General features: G+C 34.1%; 1 protein-coding gene across 1 annotated transcript in view; it reads left to right on the forward strand.

Moving 5' to 3' along the window:
- The first annotated feature begins 16,205 nt into the window (after nucleotides 1-16,205).
- Nucleotides 16,206-22,305, forward strand: part of LOC149143634 (BTB/POZ domain and ankyrin repeat-containing protein NPR1-like) — a 172,468-nt gene continuing 166,368 nt past the window's right edge. The window contains exon 1 of the mRNA XM_089446213.1: nucleotides 16,206-17,288. Within this exon, the coding sequence (XP_089302339.1) occupies nucleotides 16,752-17,288 (537 nt within the window). The 5' untranslated portion in view covers nucleotides 16,206-16,751. The remainder of the gene's footprint in view (nucleotides 17,289-22,305) is intronic.

The following is a 22,305-nucleotide window of genomic DNA, read 5'->3' on the forward strand; positions in this document are numbered from 1 at the left end:
AAGCAGCTCCCGACGTCAAGGACTGGTGGGAAACCTACTGCGAGCAGAAGGATGAAAGTACAAGCTCACTATTTTCAACTGCACCCACTTGGAATGACATTGGGATTCCATCAAGGAGCAGTACTACCCTGTCAAAAGCTATGAGGACAAATACATCAAATGGACCACACTGCGGCAGGGACAAGACCAAGATGTGTTGGAGTTCAAAAACATTTTTCATACCCTTCGCACACAGTTGGGTATCAAAGATTCTGAGCTACATCTGGTACTCAAATACCACGGCTGCCTACACAGATACATCCAGGAAGAGATGGAGTTCTTGAACATCTCCTCACTCGGCACAGCATACCGATATGCTGTCAAAATTGAGCAAAAGTTCAAACAGAAGAAGCGAGTCTTTGGATCTGCAAATCTGAAGCCCAAAGGACAAAGCCAAGGCGGGGTGACCCAAGACAACCCATCGAAGCCGCAAGAAAAGAACAACACCATGAAGCTGAAGAAGGACACAGGAAAGTGGTGTGAGTTCCACAAGAGTCCCACTCATAACACAAGTGAGTGTCGGACCAAGCAGTTGCTGGTGGCCGAGTTGAAGGCTTCTGAATCAAATGCATGTTCCGACCCTGAGCCAAAACCCGACAAGGGGAATGGAAAAGGGAAGCAAATCATTGGTGTGGATCCCAGCGCCACTGTTGCCACTGTTAAGATCCAAAAAAATGAGCCCGAAGATCCAAAGGAGGGGGAACGTCTTTTCCACTCACAGATGTGGGTGAAGGGTTCGTCGTTGCAATTCATTGTCGACAGTGGCAGCTAAAAGAACCTCATTTCATCAGAGGTTGTGAAGTGGTTGGGCCTACCAACTACACCACACCCACAGCCGTACAGTATCGGGTGGCTTCATGAAGGACGAGATCTCAAAGTTCGCCAGCAGTGCCGCCTTCCCTACAGCATCAAGCCCTTCACAGACGAGGTATTGTGTGATGTTACACCTCTGGATGTTTGTGATGTACTATTAGGCCAGCCATACTTGTGGAGGCCACAAGCTGTGTATGAGTCAAGGCCTCGCGCTGTCATTATTTCTTTGGATAATTCATTATACAGGATACCGGAGGTAGCCCCACCTACCGCCACCTCTTTGATCACTGCTAAGAAAGGCAGCAAGCTCATCTCATAGACTAGGAAATTTATTTTATGTCTGGTTCGCTCCCAAAGTAAGGGGAAGATCGTTGCTACATCCATGACCCCCGCGAAGGGTTCCTCCACACAGCAGCAGCAACAGAGGGATACAGTCATGATAGAATACAGGAACAACTTCTCCTTACCCAAAGGGGTACCACACAAGTTTCAGGTGGGTGACAAAGTTTGGTTACATTTGCAGAGGGAGCGCCTTACCAGAACCCATCAGAAACTCAGACCACTTCGACATGGTCCTTACACCAGTAACAAGGCTACGGGCAACAATGCTTGGAAGCATATCATTCCTCCATTCCTTCGCTTGCACCGAGTGTTCAATGTGGACCGTCGCCGACCATGCTTCCCACCATTTTTGGACACATCAAAGATTGTAGAACAGCTCACCAGAGACCCAGCTCAGCAGAAGCTTCCTCACCTCAGGGAGGAACTCAACGCAATGGGGACCATTGCTCCCTAAGGGGGGAGGAATGATCCAGGTGGATGTTGGTGGCCACCCACCTATCCCATTTGGACCCCCACAATTGTCTCTTTCAGTTTTTTCAGTTTCCTTAATTATAGCGGAGTTTACTATTTTTAGCAGTTTTTCGGGTCCTAAACATCTGGAGCCGTTTTGAGGCCCTAAACGACGTTTTTTGGGAAATCTACGGCCAACAATTTTTCTGTCAAAAAATCATCTTTTTCGTCGTAGTCCTCGGAGAGATCTTTCCAATGGGCTATCATGCGCGTCAAACGGAGATAATACGACCAATTCGCGACCCCGGGAAGTTGGCTGTCCAACTCACCCCAAAACGGGGCCCACAATTTTTCATCTTCTAGGGTTAGGTTTTGGGATGTGAAGGGTTTTCCATTGTTTCTCAATAATAAATAGGCCTTCGAGCCTCATTGTAACACAGTTCAGAGGCATGTAGCCACCACATCTCTTCTCAGAGATAAGCTACCATCGCCCTAGCTGGTTTATTTCCATCATTGTTTGTAAGCATATTTCAGTATTTTACATTAATGAAATGAAGTATTATTTCCGCTGCATATTTTTGTTTATGGTTATCTCTGTAATTTGTTGTGTTCCTGTTTAAGTTCGGATCAATTTGGAACCTACCCCTACCTGATGGGGGAGTGGCAGACACCCTCAATAAACTCTCCCACCTTGGCACCTCTCACTTCAAGCAACTTTTTAAATCCCCACCTAGGTCTAATCTTGCAGACATCATCAATGTTGCTGGTCATTTCCCTCGTTTTGTAAACGATGATAAGGCAGAAGAGCTAAACTCTCCTGTTACACTCAGTGAGCTTGAAGGGACTTTGAAATGGTTCAAAAAAGACAAAAGTCCTAGACCAGATGGATGGTCGATTGAATTTTATCTTGCTTTCTATGATCTCTTGGGGGATGATCTGTTAAAATTTGTGGAAGAATGCAGAACCTCTGGCACCATATACAATGCTGTCAATACCACATTCATTGCCCTTATTCCTAAATCTGATTCCCCCTCCTCATTCAATGACTTTAGGCCCATCTCCCTTTGCAACTGCCTATATAAGATCATTGCTAAAATCATTGCTAACCGTATCCGCCCCATCCTCTCTTGCCATATAGCCCCCGAATAGTTTGCTTTCCTTGAGCATCGACAGATTCACGAAGCCATTGGTACGGCCCAGGAGGCCATTCATTCGATCCGGACCAAAAAACTAAAAGGAATCATCCTAAAGATCGACCTGGCGAAAGCATTTGATCGAGTTAGTTGGCTCTACATCAAGATGCTTCTTATTCACCTTGGCTTCCCCCACGCCTTCATCACCTGGATCATGTCATGCATCACCACTCCAACTTTCAGTGTCCTCATCAATGGATCTGCCTCCCATTTTTTTCATGCTGAGCGAGGCCTCAGACAGGGCTGCCCCCTCTCCCCCTTACTCTTTCTGATAGTCATGGATGGTCTTAGCAAACTTCTTGCACAAGCTAAAAGAGATGGCAGACTCTGTGGCCTCAAAATAAATGATTTCTGTTATCTTACACATCTCCTTTTTGTGGACGATGTACTCATTTTCCTTGATGGAAGCATTAGAGACTCTGTCACCTTCTCAAATGTCCTTTCCCTCTTCTCAAAGGCTACTGGCATGCAAGCTAATTAGGGAAAATCCACCATTACATTAGCCCTTACTTCCATCCATGAGTCACGATTTGCTCAGCACCACTTTCCTTATTGTATCCTCCCCCTTGATCGTGGCTTCAAATACCTAGGATTTTGGATCAAACCCCTTAGCCAAAAAATAGCAGACTGGGTCTGGCTGGTTACCAAGTTGGAAAAAAGCTCTCAAATTGGTGTCATAGATACTTATCCAGAGCAGGTAGACTGGTGCTCATTAAATCTGTACTGGAGGCCACTCCTGTTTTCTGGATGGCTTTGGCATGGATCCCTAGGAATATCCTTGCTTGTCTTCAACAGATATGTAGCAGATACCTTTGGAATGGTCAACAAGATAAGAAGATTTTTGCTTGGGTCAGTTGGCCCAAGATTGCTCTACCCAAAAAATGGGGAGGTTGGGGCCTAAAAGACCTAGCTCTATTTGCACAAGCCCTGGCTACAAAAATGGGCTGGATATTATTGACTGGGCAGAATCTTTGGACCATTGTCTCCTATTACAAGTACATTTGGCCTCTCCCAATCATGGATTGGGTTCGCATGCCTAGCTGGCCAAGAACAGGAATATCATCAGTTTGGAAGGCTCTTTTGCACTCCCTGCCCATCATCCGAAACAATCTGGTCTGGAGAATAAATGATGGATCAAAAGCTCGCATAGGACTGGATCCCTGGACTGGGGGGGGAGGAAGATTCCAGCTACCGAGAGATCTCATCCAGCTCCTCAATTTACAAGATATAAAGGTCTTTGCACACATAGCTGATCAGACGAACACCACCATTTTCTCACAAGGATGGAAATCTGCCCAACAGCTTAACATTCCTCCTCAATGGCACCAAGAGTGGCAAGATTATATAAATGCTCTGAGTGAATCTCACATCAGGATTAAGGAGGGACCTGATGAACTTGTTTGGTGCCTAGCAGAGAATGGAATATATACCCCAAAGGCTGGCTATCTCGGTCTCATATCGCACAAACAACCTGAGCAGACACTTGAGTGGTGGAAGAGCATCTGGAAGCTTGGTTCTCCCCTGAGAACAAAACTTTTCTTTTGGTGTGTTCTCAGAAACAAGGTCCCCACGGGGGAATCACTATCACATCATGCCTTCCAAGGCCCTCACTGGTGTGTCTTATGCAAACAATCATCTGAATCGACAAAACACTTATTTCTTCAATGTGAAATTCAGAGCAATCTCTGGCAGATTGTCTCCTCCTCGATTCAACTGTCTGGTAAATGGGAGGGTGAAAATATTTGCCGAGCCTGGGAAAATTGGTGTAATTTGCATCGAGGTACAAAGCAGTTATGCCTCCCCCTCCTCATATGCTGGCATATCTGGCTGGCTCGAAACCGGATTATTTTTTATGACAGAGCAGCTAGATGGACGCATATCTCGGCCCAGATTATATCTGCCTTCCACGAACTGCCCGAGCCCACCAGACCTCGGCCTAGGAGACCGCATGCCCCTGCACCCATAGATAAAAATACTCCCTGGGCTTTCTTTGACAGTGCTGCACAGAACCAAGGATGTGGAGGTGGATTCATTCTATACCTTACTGATCAGCACTACTTTAAGGTTAAGATGGGGCTTGGATATGGGACAAATAACTTTGCAGAACTTATCACACTTCGCCATTTGCTGCACTTCTCACTTGGTCATGATTGCATGGATCTTAACATATATGGAGACTCAAAAATCATTGTAAATTGGTTCAATAATATTATTGTTTGTCATGCACACACTCTTAGTAATATTCTGGATGAAGTGAACATGTTCAAAGCTCAGTTTAATTCTATTTCTTGTCAACACATTTACAGGGAACATAACTGCAATGCTGACGGGCTTTCCAAGGAGGCCACGCTACTTCCCCGAGGAGAGTGGATGATACAAGAACAAAGGGGTACAAATGAGTACCGATACTATCACAGGCCATATACTGATCAGACATATCACAGGGCAGAGAGTCCCTAATTTTTGAGTGTTTTTTTGTTGATCATGCACAGACTATACATATGTATATATTTATTTCAATATGTTTTTTGTTTTATCTCCAGACCTTATAGAAAGGACATCGCTCTGCGTGGTGAATGTTAATATTGTAGATAGCAGCTATGTTATATAATTTATCAGACTCAAAACTGAACACTCTGCGTGGTGAAGAATGATATATGCATCTTTTTTGACAAAATTGAGCACCATTTTTTATTATGGTTCACAAAGATGGCCAAGGTACAACGAAGCATACGCTGAAAGGCATCTACTACATGTAATTTTTCAAATTAATGAAAAAGTACGATTTTTCCAGTGGAAAAAAAAAAGAGAGAGAAAAAGAAATAGTAAGACCCCCCAAAAGTGGGTTGTGTATAGTCAAATGAAACAATTCATGGTGTATCCATTCAAAAGAAAATTTCAAATTCATGAACTAAACTTTATATATATATTATGAAAGAAAGGATGAGGATAAATATCATTCAACATAAAAACCTTATCATAGGGACTTGTGATGATGATGTTATAATAATAATAATAATATCATTACGTTAATGAAATGTTAAATGACACACATCCATTCACCTTTTGACCAATCCATTTATATCAAATTATTGTAACAAAGCTAATTGTAATCATCAATCTTATTAAACATTTATCACTCAATTATTTTTTCTATAATTACAAAAATATTATGTTGATATTGTAATAACATATTTATTGCATTTAGTTTTTTTTGTAAGGGTCTCTTGAAAGGTTGCTTTCTCTTCTATTTTCAACCTTTTGTACAATTTTTTTTAAATAAATGGATAAATATGTACACACATATTACATGTTTATGAATTGACTTGGTCTAGATCCCAAAAAAAAACCAACACTAAAATGGGTTATTGTAATGAGGCACATGTAAATGTTCATTGTTATGAAGATGGAACAAATATTGTTATGCAAATTCTGGTAGGATTCTAAAGCTTAAATTTTGTTTTGGAAAATTAATCAACAAATTAATATGGAATACAAACAAAACTATTCAAAGATTTGCAAAGATGATATCTAGAATTAATAAAGAATGGAAATATTGAAATTAATGAAAAATGGAAATATTCATTGCATATGTGATAACGAGTGGATTTTGGGATAGTTATGTGAAGACTAGTCATTGCACTATTAAAAAATAGAGGATGAAAATGAAGTAGGAATTTTGAACCCAACAAATGAAATAACTAGTGGGCATGATTTACATCTTAACTAGGAGAAGGCATTCAGATGACTAATGAGCATAGAGGAGTTGATTGATTAAAACTAAAAAAACAAGATAATATAACCCAAGAATTACAAAGATCTACCCATAAGTCCAAACTCATCAACCATGGTTCACAAAAAATGTTAGGGTAGAACAAGTCAACCCAATATATCTATAATTGAAATACCAATGATTGATAATGGAATAATTCCAAAAAGATCATTAGCACAATCTCATGTGTCCAACAAAATAAAAATGAAGAATACATGCCTCAAACAAAAACTATTACTCACAAAGCCACATACAACAATCAATTGCAAAATATATTCAGCCACATCTAAGAAAGGTTGATAAGACCCATGTTTTGTGGAAAAAATAAAGCAAGCATATAGTGCCATTGGTAACCATGAGAAAGAAATAACAACCTAAGACCAAAACTTATAGGAGTCATTAAAGCTAGAAATGTACTAACATATGTGGATTCTGATAGTACTCGTAGCTATATAGATATTGATGTCGCTAAATAGCTAAAAAATTTTGTGTATCCCACCAATGACCTCACAATTATGGTTCTTGATGAACAAAAGGTCAAAGGAGTAGGTAGATGTCACAAAGTCTTAGTTCAAATCCAAGGTTTCAAATTGCAAATAGCATTGTGTGCTCTACCATTTGATGAGATGGATATGCTGCTAGGCACAAAAGGGTTGATGTAATTGGGCACTTATACCACCAACCTTGAGGAACAATTCAAGGACTCTAACTAGCAAGGTTAATAATATAAATTATATGGTGTTGAAGCTCCTTTCTTAAGAAAGGTGAATTGCAACTAATTGAAAAGGCATAAGAACCACAGATGAACACACAATCGTGGAAGTAAGAAAAATATGTGACCAAGAAGCATCAATGTCTCTTGTTAAACAACTTGGTTAAAAAACTCCAAGATATAATGAAAAAAGTACAAATGAACCTTGCCAATATTGAAAGCAAGGACAAAATCAAACTCATAAAACCTAACAAGCACGAAGATGATGCCATCACAAAAGTATGCTTAATAGGGACATATTGAAAAGTTATTAATATGGAAATAACAATGTTACAAACTTAATGAGAACTTTACCGGGTTCTCATTTTTTTTGAGGTTGCATCAAATCACGATTTTCATGCTAATTTTGAAAAGTGGTGATGCAACATCACCCTTTTTTCATTTTAGGGTTAAAATTCCAACATTTTTTATCCATGGCATTAAAAACCAAATATCATGATTATGAAGGACATGCAAAACCATATTGAAATGCAAAAGTGGTGATGGAAAAACCAAATATCATGATTATGAAGGACATGCAAAATCATATCAAAATGCAAAAGTGGTGATGCAACATTTTTTTTATTATTTTTAAATCCAAACGTTTTTCAATCACGACATTAAAGACCAAATATCATGACTACAAAAGTAATGAAGAAACACATTGAAATGCAAAAGTTGCGGTGCAACATGGCACACTTTTCTTTTTAGGGTTAAAATTCAAACAATTTTCAACCATGGTGTAAACGACCAAATATTATGACTATGAAAACCCCTAAAACTCAACACTTATAATTTGTTTACCTTTCTAAAAAAATTTAAAGCTTGTTTTTAAGTATTTTTCAAAGTTCTTTAACTTTTATTTTATCTAATTTTAATAAATTCTTTCAGATTAATCACATCATGACCAACAACTCATGATCATGTTGTGATTAATCCAAATGAATTGATCAAAATTAGTATGGATCACAAAAGTCTAAAATCAAGCATTTTATTTTATCTTTGAAGTTAAAATACAAATTAATTGACATTAGAACCTTGATCATTGGCATCATTGGAATATATATATATATATATATATATATATATATATATATATATAATATCAAATGTGAATCTAAAAATGACATTACATAATTTTTTTCAATTATTATTTTTAAATAATTTACATTTAAAAAAATAAAAAGATATATATATATGAAAAATCAATATATAAAACAACATTTGCAAATAATAATAATAATATAGAAATTAATAAAACATTAATAATAATAATAAATTTAAAACCACCATTTAAATTTTTCACATAAAAAATTTATAAAATAAAAATAACATTTTAAATTTTCAAAATCATAATATATATATATATAATTTAAATTTAAAAAACAAAAATAAAATTGATTAAAAAAACTTTAAAAATGTGTGTTTTGATTAACATCCACTAAGATCAATTAGGTCTATCGGACCTTAAGAAAGTAAGAGATTAATTGAGATTTTTTAATATTTTATTTCTATGATTAAATAGAAGGGGAAGATGTGCTCCTAAATCATTATAGTTCTGTTGACTGAACAAGTCAAGATAGTTGGTAGTGTGGTAAATGTTTTGAAAATGAGAATGGATGCGAGTAAGACCCTAACAATCCAAGAGAAAGTGCTTTTCATTGTCAACCATCTTAGTATCACACAATTGATTGATTATATATATTGAAGATGTGTGTGGTGTGTGCCATGTGGGAGAGGGCGATGCCCGACATTACTTCTCCATCCACAGGGCCAGTCACAGTCGACAACACGACCCAATGTCATCTTCCTGAAGCTTTGCGTGGAAAAAAATTGTGAACATCTTATAGTTTGAAGTTGTTGAGTGAGATCCTTGATAAGGTTGAGCACCAAGTTTCTTATCCTATTACATTCAACTTCTAAGGATTCAATTTGTTGCTTTTATTGTACCAATGTATTTGTGATTATGGCAATCTAAGAGGCGTAGTGACACTCATTCTCATGAATTTTGGAAGTTCCATGTTCTATTGCACTATATGGCCTCTTCATGCTTTCAAAAAGTTCTCCTAAACTCTTGAGCTTCATAGTAATCCATTGAGTTAAAGCACAAAGTGGAACACATTTCCTAGATTAAGAACTTGTTTCCAGTGTACCAAGAAGACCCCATTGCACAATCAACCATATTGAAGTAGCATATCGTCAATTGATCTCCAATTTCATATACCAAGATACCTAGACTCCTATAAATTGGGGAGACTAGAACCTGAACTGAAAATGTCCAATATTCTAGAAAAGAACATGATCTTGCTTATGGTCCTCAATAAAATAGAAGAGAAAATTGCAACCCAAGAATCTAGGGAGATAGACCATGCAATTACCTAGACAGAAATGTCGGTCCCATCTTAAATTTTTTCCAAGAATTCATATACAGAACAAATTCCCAAAAACCATTGAAATGGAGATTCCACCCATAAAACATGACCAAAACCAATAGCCTTCAAACAACAATGCCATAAAACCAACCAACAACATAATGTAGATCTTACTAGGCACAAATTGTATAACATGGAATTACTCCCAACAACCTTGCTATCTCCCTTGTTTATAACCATTATCCCACAATGTCGATGATAAAACTTGTTAGAGGGCTCAAATAGGGAGCCAAAAGTAAGTTTGGGCATGCAATGAAAGTGTGTGCAGGTCCTTTCAAATTTACAAACCTCAGATGTAATCACGGGCATTCAATGTAATGATATATGTTGCATTAATCAGTCATTATGTGCATTCATGATAATAATGGTGGATTAAGGACTTAATTAGGAGGATAACCTCTCTTTTTCCCTAAGCATGCCCATGTTTAAAGAAGCGACTTCATTTGAAAAAACATCGACTTGATGATTATGTTCTTGAAGGATTTGGTAGAACAATATCTTTTGGAAATTTCCAACTTGTTTCTAATAACCATCAATGATATAAGCTATCTTATTGTAAAAAGAAGGAGATTGTGAGAGCATCAATTTGATAATTGCACTTAAGTCACCAATTACAATCAAATTTTTGAGATCTAAATCAATTGTTAAATGAAGACCCTATAGGAGTGTATAAGACTCAACTTGATTATTTCTAGATTCTCCTAATACCTAATTGAAGCTTACTTAAATAATTACTCTAGTATCTAGGATGGCCCCATCTCCCAACACCCTTATTGTAATAATCAATTATTTATTATTAAATATATTTTTTATAATTTTATAATTTTTTTATTATTCTCTTAATAAACAAAAACATATTTATTACAATGGCCAATTAAGCTTCATGATAATCCATTGAGTTAGAATATAAAGTAAAACAAAGTTGTCAACTCCTTGAATTCCCCATATTAAGAACCTATGTTCAAGGTTAGAAAAACCCCAATGCACAACCAACCATATATAATTAATAGAGTGGTCATTGACTCCGAGACACACATCCAAAGATTAGTCTCTCAACTAAAAAATGCTCCAATATAATAGCAAAGAACAGACCTTGGATTATGGTCACCAAGAAACTAGAAGCTAAAAGCTAACCCATGAATTTGGGGAAGCAAACTATGAAATTAACTAGAAATAAACAATAGTCCCAGGGTAAACTTGCTCCAAGAGTTCATACACATAGCAGAGTCCCAGAAGCTAATGAAATGGAGATTCCACCCACAAAACAAGACTGAAACCAATAATTGTCAAACAATAATGCCATAAAACCAACCAAAGATAGAGTGTAGATCTTTTTAGGCACAAATCATATAACATATTGCTCCCAACAACCTTTCTATCTCCATGTCAACAATCATTACCCCACAAAGTCAATGATAGAACTTATTAGAGGGTTTAAAGAGCAAGCCAAAAATAAGTTTTTGCATGCGATGAAATGGTGCATAGGCCCTTTTGAATATGCATACTTTATATGTTATTTGAGGCTTTCAAAATAACAACATATGTCACATCTATGACTGATTACATGCCTCCATGTGATTGATGATGGATTGAGGAATTGGGAGGATAACCCCTATCTTGTCTTAAGCACACCCATGTTTATAGAGTTGGCTTCTTTTGCTCAAGCATTTGCTAAGTGATTGTATTTCTAAAGCTCTTGGTAGAACACTATTTTTTTGAAAATTTTAATTTCTTTTTGAGAACAAGAAATGATAGAAACTATTTTGTTCTCTAAAGATAAAAATTATGAAAATATCAATTTTATAACTACACTTAAGTCGCCAATTATAAAAATATTCTTGAGATCTAAATCAATAACTAAACAATAACCTTATAAATATACATAAACTTTAACTAACTTCTTTGTAAATTTTCATAATACCCATAAAACTTATTTCAAAATTTCTAATAAAATTCAAAATGATACCAAACATTTCATCCTATTATAATAATCAATCTTATTAATCATATATTATTCAATATATTTTTTATAATTACAATTTTTTTTTTTTCCATAAACGTAAATCTATTCATCAAAATAAACAATTAATTAAACCATCATCTTACACCACAAATATAAATCTCCATATTTCATGTAAATTACAACCAAACATCTGCAACAAAGATGTACTGCATACCATCAACAACATGACAATGGCTTCTATGCCATACCTCACACATCACACTTGTGTTGCATGATATTAATTTCGCTGGTGTTTACCTACATTGCCATCATAAGATGCTTGGAGTTCGTGTAAAACCAATGCATCCAAACACCATTCCCAATGTAATTGAAATTTAATAGGTACCCACAAAATGAAATCGCTATCAACTTTTTCCTAGGTAGATTTGATTGGGCTGTCAATAAATATTCTTAATGGCAGTTGAAGATTCCCATTAAACTTTAACTACTATGATCCGTTGCTAAGTATATGGTTCTAATTACTGAAGTGTAAGGTGTTGGGTTGCATTCTAATTTAACAAAGATTCATGATATTTTGTCTCTTTATTTTTAAAAACAATGTAATCTCATTTGTAATTATATTGATAATAAAATATAGCGTAATTTATTTGTAATTATATTGGTAATAAAATATAGTGTAATGAAATAGCTTTTTTTTATATATTTTTTTTAAAGTTAATTTTAAAAATTTGAGTTTAATTTATTTTATTTGTAGAATTAGAGTGTTCCAAGAGGTTTTTTAAGGTGTTGAATTTATTTATAAATTTAAAAATGTATTTTAAACCACAAAAAATTACAGCTTTGCTTGAAATTGTATAATCATCGTGTAAAGGTCATTTAATATATATATATATTTTAAGGATTTTGTTATAATAATAATAATAATATAAAGTTAGTTTTTTTAAAGATATTTTTTGCCAATTATAATAATTATACTTATAAATTTGATGAAAAAATCTTTTAATGATATTTTTCATGAGTTATTTCAGGGAGCATATAGTAGAGGGTGACAGGGTGTTCTAGGGAGCATATAATAGAGGGTGACTGTTGTAAAGGTCACTAGTTAGAAACTCTATGGAAGTGATTTTGATGGCTTAAATGCCCATGCTACTCACTAGTTAGAAACTCTATGGAAGTGATTTTGATGGCTTAAATGCCCATGCTACTCACGTTACAAGTTAAGAGTGCTAGTCATCTCAAGACTTACATAACTTAGCAAACAAAAACATATTTTTCATGAATTGATATTTAATAATATTATCATATTTTTAAAATAGATAAAATGAAGAAAATCTCACTAACACATAAAGTGAAGGAATTATGTTAGTGAATCAATATTTAATAATATTATTCTATTTTTGAAATAGATAAAAGGAAGAAAATCTCACTAGCCGAAAAAGTGAAGGAATTGTATTATTTTTAACTTTTATTTTGTAGGTAAGACCCACACAGATTTGAAGACTTATAGCAAAGAGTGTTTTAGTGCACCCATTCACTCTTAATCCAAAGCTCAGTGGGCTTATTTTTAATTTTAGAATATGTAAGAATTTAATGTGAAATTATTCATTTTGTTTCATGTTTATAATGATTATGGATTTTAACTATAGGGATGTTGGGAAATACAACAAAAATGATGATGGAAAAAAATGACCTTTTAATGATTTTCATATTTATTGCAATATTATATTAACTTATTTATTGGGTTGAGAGGAGCTCTCCAACTCACTATGGAAAATATGTTGTAATGTCATGTCCTCTCATGTAAACATTTTGACTCAGTGAAATTACATAAAATTAAATATAAAATAAAATAAATAAAATTAATCACTAAAATAAAATTATAGTAAAATATCCTAGATCCATCTTAACTCTGGATCTAACAAAATATCTTGAGGTGTAAACCTCTTTTAAAGTGAAAAGAGATTTAATCTCTGTCCTGGCTTGTTAAGATGGATCAACTGGTTATAATAAAGATAGTGTATTTATCTTACATATTTATAATAAAATAGATTAAAATAATAACAGATCCATCTTTTCATTCAAAATTTCAAAAAATAATAAATTGAGATGTTAGATCAATTCACCAAAATAAATTCAATAAAAAATCTTGTTTATTGCACCAAGAGGCACATTCTATAGCCCAAGTCCATCATTGCTCAATGTGGAGCTCACACGTGTCCCTATTAAAATAAAAATAAAATATTCTCTAAATAGAAAAACAATGTCCACTATAATAAAAAAAACAAAAATGAATATGCATGTTTAGTTAGTTTTAACTAAAATCATTATAAGACATCAATAATCCCAACCTTAGTATAGTCGCTCAATTTGTTGTTGATATTACAACCCAATGTAGTAAAACTGTTTCATTTACTCTTCTTCATAAATAAATATTTCAATATCCACATTATTTAATATAATTTCATATCAAATTTAAAAAATGTAAAAAAAATGTGAGTAAAACGTTTAAGTCTTATACTTTTCAAAAATATTTCAACACATGATTTAAATAAACTATTTGAAGATCCATATTAAATAATTTATTTCCATATCAATTTGATATATATCTAGAAATAAATAAATATTTAAATTTCGTATATAGTAAAATATTTAATGTACAAATAAAATAATAATTGAAAATTAAAAATTAAATTAAAAATATCAAGTAGTTCCAAATAAAAATAATAATAAGAGATGTATAATTCATTCAATTAATAAAATAAAAAATATCAAGTAGTTCCAAATAAGAATAATAATAGGAGATGTATAATTCATTCAATTCTTAATATAAAATTTATGTGTGAAGTTTAAAAATATTCATAATAATAAAAAAAGTCAATATACATTATCAATAAAAAATTTTGATGCGAGAGATTAAATAATATTAATGTATACTTAAAAATATATTCATAACAAAAAAACCCCTTTTAAGAAAGAAAAAATCATTTTAATATGGACAATGTAGTCTATAAATAAAATGCATATATATAAAAATTCAATATGCATTATGAATAAAATATTTTAATGTGAGAGATTAAATAATATCGATGTACGCTTAAAAATATATTAATAACAAAAAAACCTATTTTACGAAAAAAAAATCATTTTAATATGGACAAAGTAGTCCATATATATGTGTGTGTGTCATTTTTTAAGTATATTTTTTTGGGTCAATTTTCTCTTATTTCAACAAATATTTTTTTGTACTTATAAGTTAATTTATGTACTCTATATAACATTTAAAAATACAATTTAAATAATGAAAAATGAGAGAGAGAGAATCACTATAAATTTATTGAGATATATTAAGGAATGGGGACTGAAGCATTTTTTTTTTGCACTCTAAAAAAAATTTAAGCCTAGAAAGATTTGATCCCTCTTGTACTTAACATGCATCTATAATGGTGTATAAAATAATATATTGGGATAACAAGCAAATCTATGCTTTATAACAAGGAATCTTTTCCCTTGTGAATTTAGAAATCGAAAAATACAAAAAAAAATTAGATATTACTAAAAAAGTTAATAATTTTATTAAAGGTAATTTTTACAATGATGACACAAGATATTAATTTTATTATATACTCTTAAAATTTAAATATTTTTTTGGTTTTAGAGTAATACCTACAATTACTTTTAATTGATTAAGATACAATTTTTTTATTTATAAATCACCAATATATCAAATGCAAACTCCCTTTATGAATTGCCAACTTGTTATTTTAAAAATAATGTAATTTTACTTGAATAACAATAATATTAAGTAAATTTGCATTCAGGGATAACAAAAATGATATTTGTTTTCATTATAAATTAATCTTTAATGATGCAATCCAATATTCTATGTTTTATTTATTAAGAAAACTGATTATTAATGACACAATCTACTATTTTATGTTTTGAATTTTTAATTTAAAAAACAGTTTTCAAATTTAAAAAATTGCTATATTATTTTATGTTTTTTTCCTAAAAAAATTGATTATTAATGACATAATCTACTATTCTATGTTTTGAGTTTTCAAATTGATTATTAATGACATAATCTACTATTTTATGTTTTGAATTTTTAATTTAGAAAACTGTTTTCAAATTAAAAAATTGATTTATTATTCTATGTTTTTTTTAAGAAAACCGATTATTAGTAGCACACTCTATTATTCATGTTTTGGGTTTTTAATTTAAAAAACTGTTTTCAAAATAAAAATTTGATTGCGCATTTATTAAAAAAAATTGACCTCTTAACATAGCGGCCAATTATAAAAATGATTTAACACCATCAAAACCTAAGACCCAAATTGCTGAAACAAAAAATCTGTAACCCAAATCTAAAACAAAATCAAAATTTTATAAAAAATCACACTAAAATTTCCATTATTTTCCGAGCAAAAACTACGGTCGTTAGAATAAGCCGAAATTTATTTCACATCGGGAAATCGATCAACGATGTGCCATACGGAAGCAGAGAACCAGTAAATGCAACCCTAAAATGGGACTTTCAACGTTTTTGAATATTTAAATGACGAAAAGACAAGATTTGGAGCTCTGCTAAATTCAACCAGACACATCCTGTTTTATTCCATGATTAATTAACGATCATAAAAATCCGTGGCCAGATAAGATCACCTGAAATTGTTTTAGACAAATCAAAACATTCCCACGTCACGCCTACCAAATAACAGGATGGCGGTAAATGGGCAAATCACAAGGAGTCTGCGTGTGATCATACTGACTGGCATGCTCACTCCCCAAAAATAGGGTCAACGACCGACCCTATGGTGTTCAGGGGAACAAGAATGGGAACAGGCGGGCTCTGACTTTGATGGGGTTGGATTCCATTCGATGCATCACAGTTCGATACAGATTGGATTGGATTCCATTCAATTCCATTCAAGGCAGTTTTGAATCAATTTTGATTGATTGATTGGTGAGCGTGTTGTGTTAAGCCTTCTCCGATCGCATGGCACAGTTAAGCGGTTCACCGAGCAGCTGTTTGTCAAATGGGAATGGAATATGTGATGGTGCAGGGGGGAATATTTATTCTTCTTCTTCCTCCATGTCCACGCCAGATGTGAATGCTTTACACATACTCAGTGAAAACCTGCGGTCCCTTCTTCTCTCCTCTTCATTCGATTGCAGCGACGTCGAAATTAGGGTGGACGACCGCGTCGTTCCCTTGCATCGCTGCCTACTGATCGCGCGTAGCCCTTATTTTAGGGCCTTGTTCTCCAGAGCCAGGGCACCTGGGGAAACCCAAGCAAAGTTGAAATACGAGCTCAGTGAGCTGTTAAATGAATGGAAGGTTGGGTTCGAAGCTTTGATGATTGTGTTGGGGTATTTGTATTCTGGCAAGCTCGCGGAACCCCCCTTCGGAGAGTGTACCTGTGCAGATGAGGCCTGTTCACACCATGGCTGCAGACCCGCCGTAGACTTTGCACTCCAGTTGTTCTACTGCGCTTATGTTTTCCAGATCCCCGAGCTCGTCTCCCTCTCACAGGTTTGAAAATTCAAGTCTCTCATCTTCAAATTTAGGTGTGCAAATATTAGGTCCAGTTTTTTGGTTAGGTGTACTCCTGTCTTTGAGTGTGTGGGATAGTGTTAAAGCATCTTCCGAAATAAGAGGCTGGGTTCCTTATTGCGTCAGAGAGACGCAAAATGCTCTGCAACCCAGGGTGAGGAGATAACATGATTTTAATAACTAGTATCGTACGGATGAATAACTACGATAGCATAGATGTGTCAGTTACACTTAGCATAAATATTAATAGATGTTTCATTAATTACAATAATATGATAATATTAATTTTATATTTTTCAAGTAATTTAACATAGTTTAATGGTTAATGGCAGTGTAATTTTATAAGAGGTTACAGGTTTAAAATCAGAAAGATGGAATATGTATGTTTTTTTAGATGATTTAACTCTTGTTTTTTGAGCTTGGCCTAAGCATACTTACCATTAAACTACACATCACTGACTTCTTATGGTTTCTAGACTTAATAATCAAATCGCTGAGAAGGGGTGAGCCCCCTATCCCACAAACAAGGGAGTCTCATACACCAATTTGATGTCTAGCTTGAGTGTGACTTTAAAATTAGATAATAACAACAACAATAATAATTCAAGATATAAATTAAAACAAATCAGTATATTTTTATTTTTATAATTATTTAATAAATTTTGAATTAAAATAATTTTATATTAATATATAATTTCAAAAAATTCAAAATAAATTTATATTAATTGTAATCTCACTCAACTTAATATAGCTTTTAAATATATTTTTTATTAATATTAAATTATTTTTATTTACATTGTGATATTATTGATATTTATAATATTATTTGTTAAATATTATATTTTAAATTATGTTATATGATCATGTAATTATTTTCTGTTATTTTTGGAATAGAATTTTCATTTAATTAAAATTAAATGCATGGAATATTTTTAATAGTAGTGAATATAAAAAGTTGAGATTTATTTTAAAGTAGTTATATGTTTTTTAATTTAATTAAAGGAAATCTTATATTCACAAATTTAGTTTTTATTTATGGTATTAAATTTTTATTATTTATTATTAATTTTCTTGTAATATGTTTCAAATGTGTATATATAACTCATATATTAATTTTGCATAATTATTTATAATAATAATTTAAAATAAAATTATATATATATATATATATAATTTGGTTCCGTAAATATAATTTTATTGAATGTATCTAAATATTTTGATACTTAGTATAAATTGATATTTATTAGTCTTTACCACTTATTTAATTTATAATTTATATGGTTATCCTAATCATAACTTATATACACAAAATTATCCTTTGCAACTCATAACCAGATTTTTTTCAGATAATACTATGGCTGTCAGATTTTCATCCAGTATCCTAACTAATTAAAAAAAACCAATAACAATAAAATACCCAGAATGTCAAAAACTATAATAATAGGAACATGATTTATCCGTGATATTACATAAAAATAAAAGAGAATGCAAGGCTATAATGCACTGTATGCTGAGTATTATCTGTAAGATTTTCATCCAGTATCCTAACTAATTAAAAAAAACCAAAACAATAAAATACCCAGAATGTCAAAACTATAATAATAAGAACATGATTTATCCGTGATATTACATAAAAATAAAACAGAATGCAAGGCTATAATGCACTGTATGCTGATTACTGCTGTGTTCCTCACACCCTCCTAATATGCAGCAATGAAGTAAAAAAAGATTAGAGCCCAGCTAGGCCAACCAGGATAGCTGGCCATCCGAAAGGCTGATTTTCCCTTGACAGAGAACCCGTGATCCCAGTCTATACTCCAAATAGATATGCCCCATAGCCACTGAGAGTGCCTTCTTGGAGAGATGATCAGCCTGTTGGTTCCAATCCCTATATATGGGCTGAAAATTGAGAAGCGCTTTCTTGGAAAGATGATCAGCCAGTTGGTTCCAATCCCTAGTGCTGAAAATTGAGAAGCTGGAATCTTGATTAAGATAGATAATGCGTTCTAAACTTCTAACCAGTACTGCAGATTGAGAACCTGAATGCCTTTTCTCCCATTAAGCCACTCAATGACACACATGGAGTCACCAAAGACCTGCAGTGACATAATGTTAAATGCAGTAGCAACATGCAGTAGAGCCTAACAAGCACAAAGTTATGCCTTTGTATTTGTTCCCTGTCCAACATTGAGCCATATTCTGAAAGTAACATGCCCGAAAGTATGAGAAGAGGCCCCACCACAGAGGGCCGCCTATGAAGCTCCATAAGAAAAAAGCCCACATTGTTAGAGAGAGGGCCAGGGCCCAGAGGAAATCGAAAGGGATGAGTCTTTTTGAGATGAGAAGGCCTCGAGTAGTCTATAAAAAAAGCCAATGATCTGGGTTAAAATATCGGAAAGGATGATGAACCGATTCTCAAAAATATTCTAATTACATACCTTCCAGATACCCACGCAACAAGTACATATTATATTAGCCATATTAGTCATCACTTATATACATCGTTACTATCACAAATTCTATTACATACATACTCACGCAACAAGTACATATTATATTAGCCATAAGTACATATTATATTAGCCATATTAGTCATCACTTATATACATTGTTACTATCACAAACGGAATGTTGAACACAAGGCATTTAATTTATATGATTGAGTTACTCATTACTTATAGACATAACAATATATCTATCAAAATGGACTGTACGCCTTACAGCACGAAAATGCTTGATTTACCATAAATGAAAGATTACTGAATGTATGCAAGCATTTTAGCAGATCTTTCACCAGGTTTTTACTTGACCAGCGTTCTCTGTAAAACCACACAAACTCTCCATTGGCAAAGAGTCTTTTGTCAGGGAGGTTTATCATGGCAGACGTTCATGTTGCAGAGATTTGGAAGTATGATCCATCAATGTTGAAAAATTATAGTAGTACAGGGGAAAAGAAGATATGCAAGCAGTATGGAATATGATTCTGAATGGAGGCCGTTCCTCTCTTTCTGAAAACCCACAGTCATTATACAAAGTTTTAGATTTGCAGAATAGTTTGGACAGTGAAATCAAATCGTTAAAAGTAGCTTACAAGGTGGTTAAAAACTTTCAAAAACCATGCTTCTTAGTCAAACTTAATCCACTTTAGCCTAAACATAATTCATTAACAGAGTGAGAGCAAAACGGTTCACAATCAGTTTCAAATCTATTTTAGTTTCTGCATGCTGGTTGGCCTTAATCACAATAACTGTTATGGCCACACTTCGAAGCCAGCTTATACAATGGAATAATCCTGTTTATTGAAAGTCACCAAAATTAACTCATGACTGTGTGGGAAGTGATCAAGTCCCAAAGGGAGCGAAAGTGTCAAAGGAATAAGTTCCATGAGCAAAAAGTACTGACAATGGCAAACATAGTCATTAGAACCCAACCGGTTCGGACCATTTTGACCCAAAATTGCCCTGACGGGCCCATAGAATTGGTTTTGTCCTGAACCAGAGGATTCAGTACGATCCAAAACTGCGAGCCAATAACATTTACAAAACACACAAAACTAAAAAGAAAAGAAAGGTGTAGACCCTTTCTAATTCCTAACATAAGTCTATTTAAAAGACGCCTAGCTCTTTTTGCCTCACATTTCTCACTGAACATTTGTTGGCGTATGGAGAATTCGAAACTGTAACGAAGAAAGTTAATTCAGAGAGAACTTGGAGTTTATTTGTGGCTGATTTCGGCGGAGAATTTATCTATTTCACTGGTCTGGAGATTCTCTATAAGCTTGGAGAAGATTTCCCAGCTGATTCATGTGTCCATTGAAGATATGGAATAATTTTGTAACCGTCATTCTCTTAGACTGTAACTTCGCCAATTTCTTCTTTAAGAATTAAGGGCCGGGTTAGTTTCTCTATTTGCAGATTTATTTTTACGGTTAGAGACATTCTCATTGCTCCCAAAAGAGAGATGCTCCATGAAGACAATATACAACCCATTGTAAGCAGGAAATGGGGGTGCTTAACCGTTAAACATAGTCTAAAATGCCACTTAGTCCATGATCAAGGTCAAGTTAGGTCAAGTTAGATCCTACCCAGGGGATCCTACGCAGGGCTTCCGGTTGATTTAAGAGCCAAAAGGCAAACTACTATTGAAGCCTACCAGCCTAGATCCATCTTAACTTCAGATCTACCAAGTTGAGATAGATCAAATCTCTTTTCACTTTAGAAGAGGTTTGTATCTCAAAAGATTTGATCCTCTTGGGGCTTGGTAGATCCGGAGTTAAGATGGATATAGGCTGGTTTAATTTTAATTTTTTATTTTTATAGGAGAGTAAAATTTCATTAGATTATCAAAAACTTACATAGAGTACATGCATGGATAAACATGGGCGGACCGTGTCTGAGTTGAGTATGTTTTGGAAACAAAATAACCTTTCTAGCCTAGAGCAATTTTGGGAGGGACCATTTGCCGTTGGGTGGTAAACCAAATGGTCTCCCAGAGTATCTTGAGACCAATTTTTGACACCATAAGACCATATCAAAAACAAGAGTAGCAAAGACTGGGTAAACAGTAACATCAAAAGATCACAAGAAAAATAACAGATTAGCATAAGTTGAGAGAGTCTTTCTTGGAAATTGTGAGCTAGCCAAGTCATGTTGAGAGATATTTTGAGGGGTTGTCATGGCCTTCTAGGAACCATGGTGGGCGTTCCCACTCAACAAGTGTTCCACCAATGCTTATGTTGGCCTCTCGCTAGGAGGTTTCACCTTTCGGGCTGTTTGTTGCAGTTGTCTTGCTGGTAGTAGGAAGCTCCTTCGCCTTATGGCCTGAAGTACTTGGAATGCTTGTTTGCTTTTCCTTTTTTTTGTAGAGACCCCCATTTCTCGGGATTGGAAGGCTTAATTCTCTGGAATATCAAGTCTAAATTATTCGAGTTATCCGACGAAGTGGAGGAATGTGGAGGTAGGGACGAGGGAGGGAATTGAATTCCTGAAGCGCCTGA

The sequence above is a fragment of the Pinus tabuliformis genome, chromosome X (genome assembly GCF_031772625.1).
Source record: "Pinus tabuliformis cultivar Carrire ecotype Pingquan chromosome X, CPIR1, whole genome shotgun sequence".
Classification (NCBI taxonomy): Eukaryota; Viridiplantae; Streptophyta; class Pinopsida; order Pinales; family Pinaceae; genus Pinus; species Pinus tabuliformis.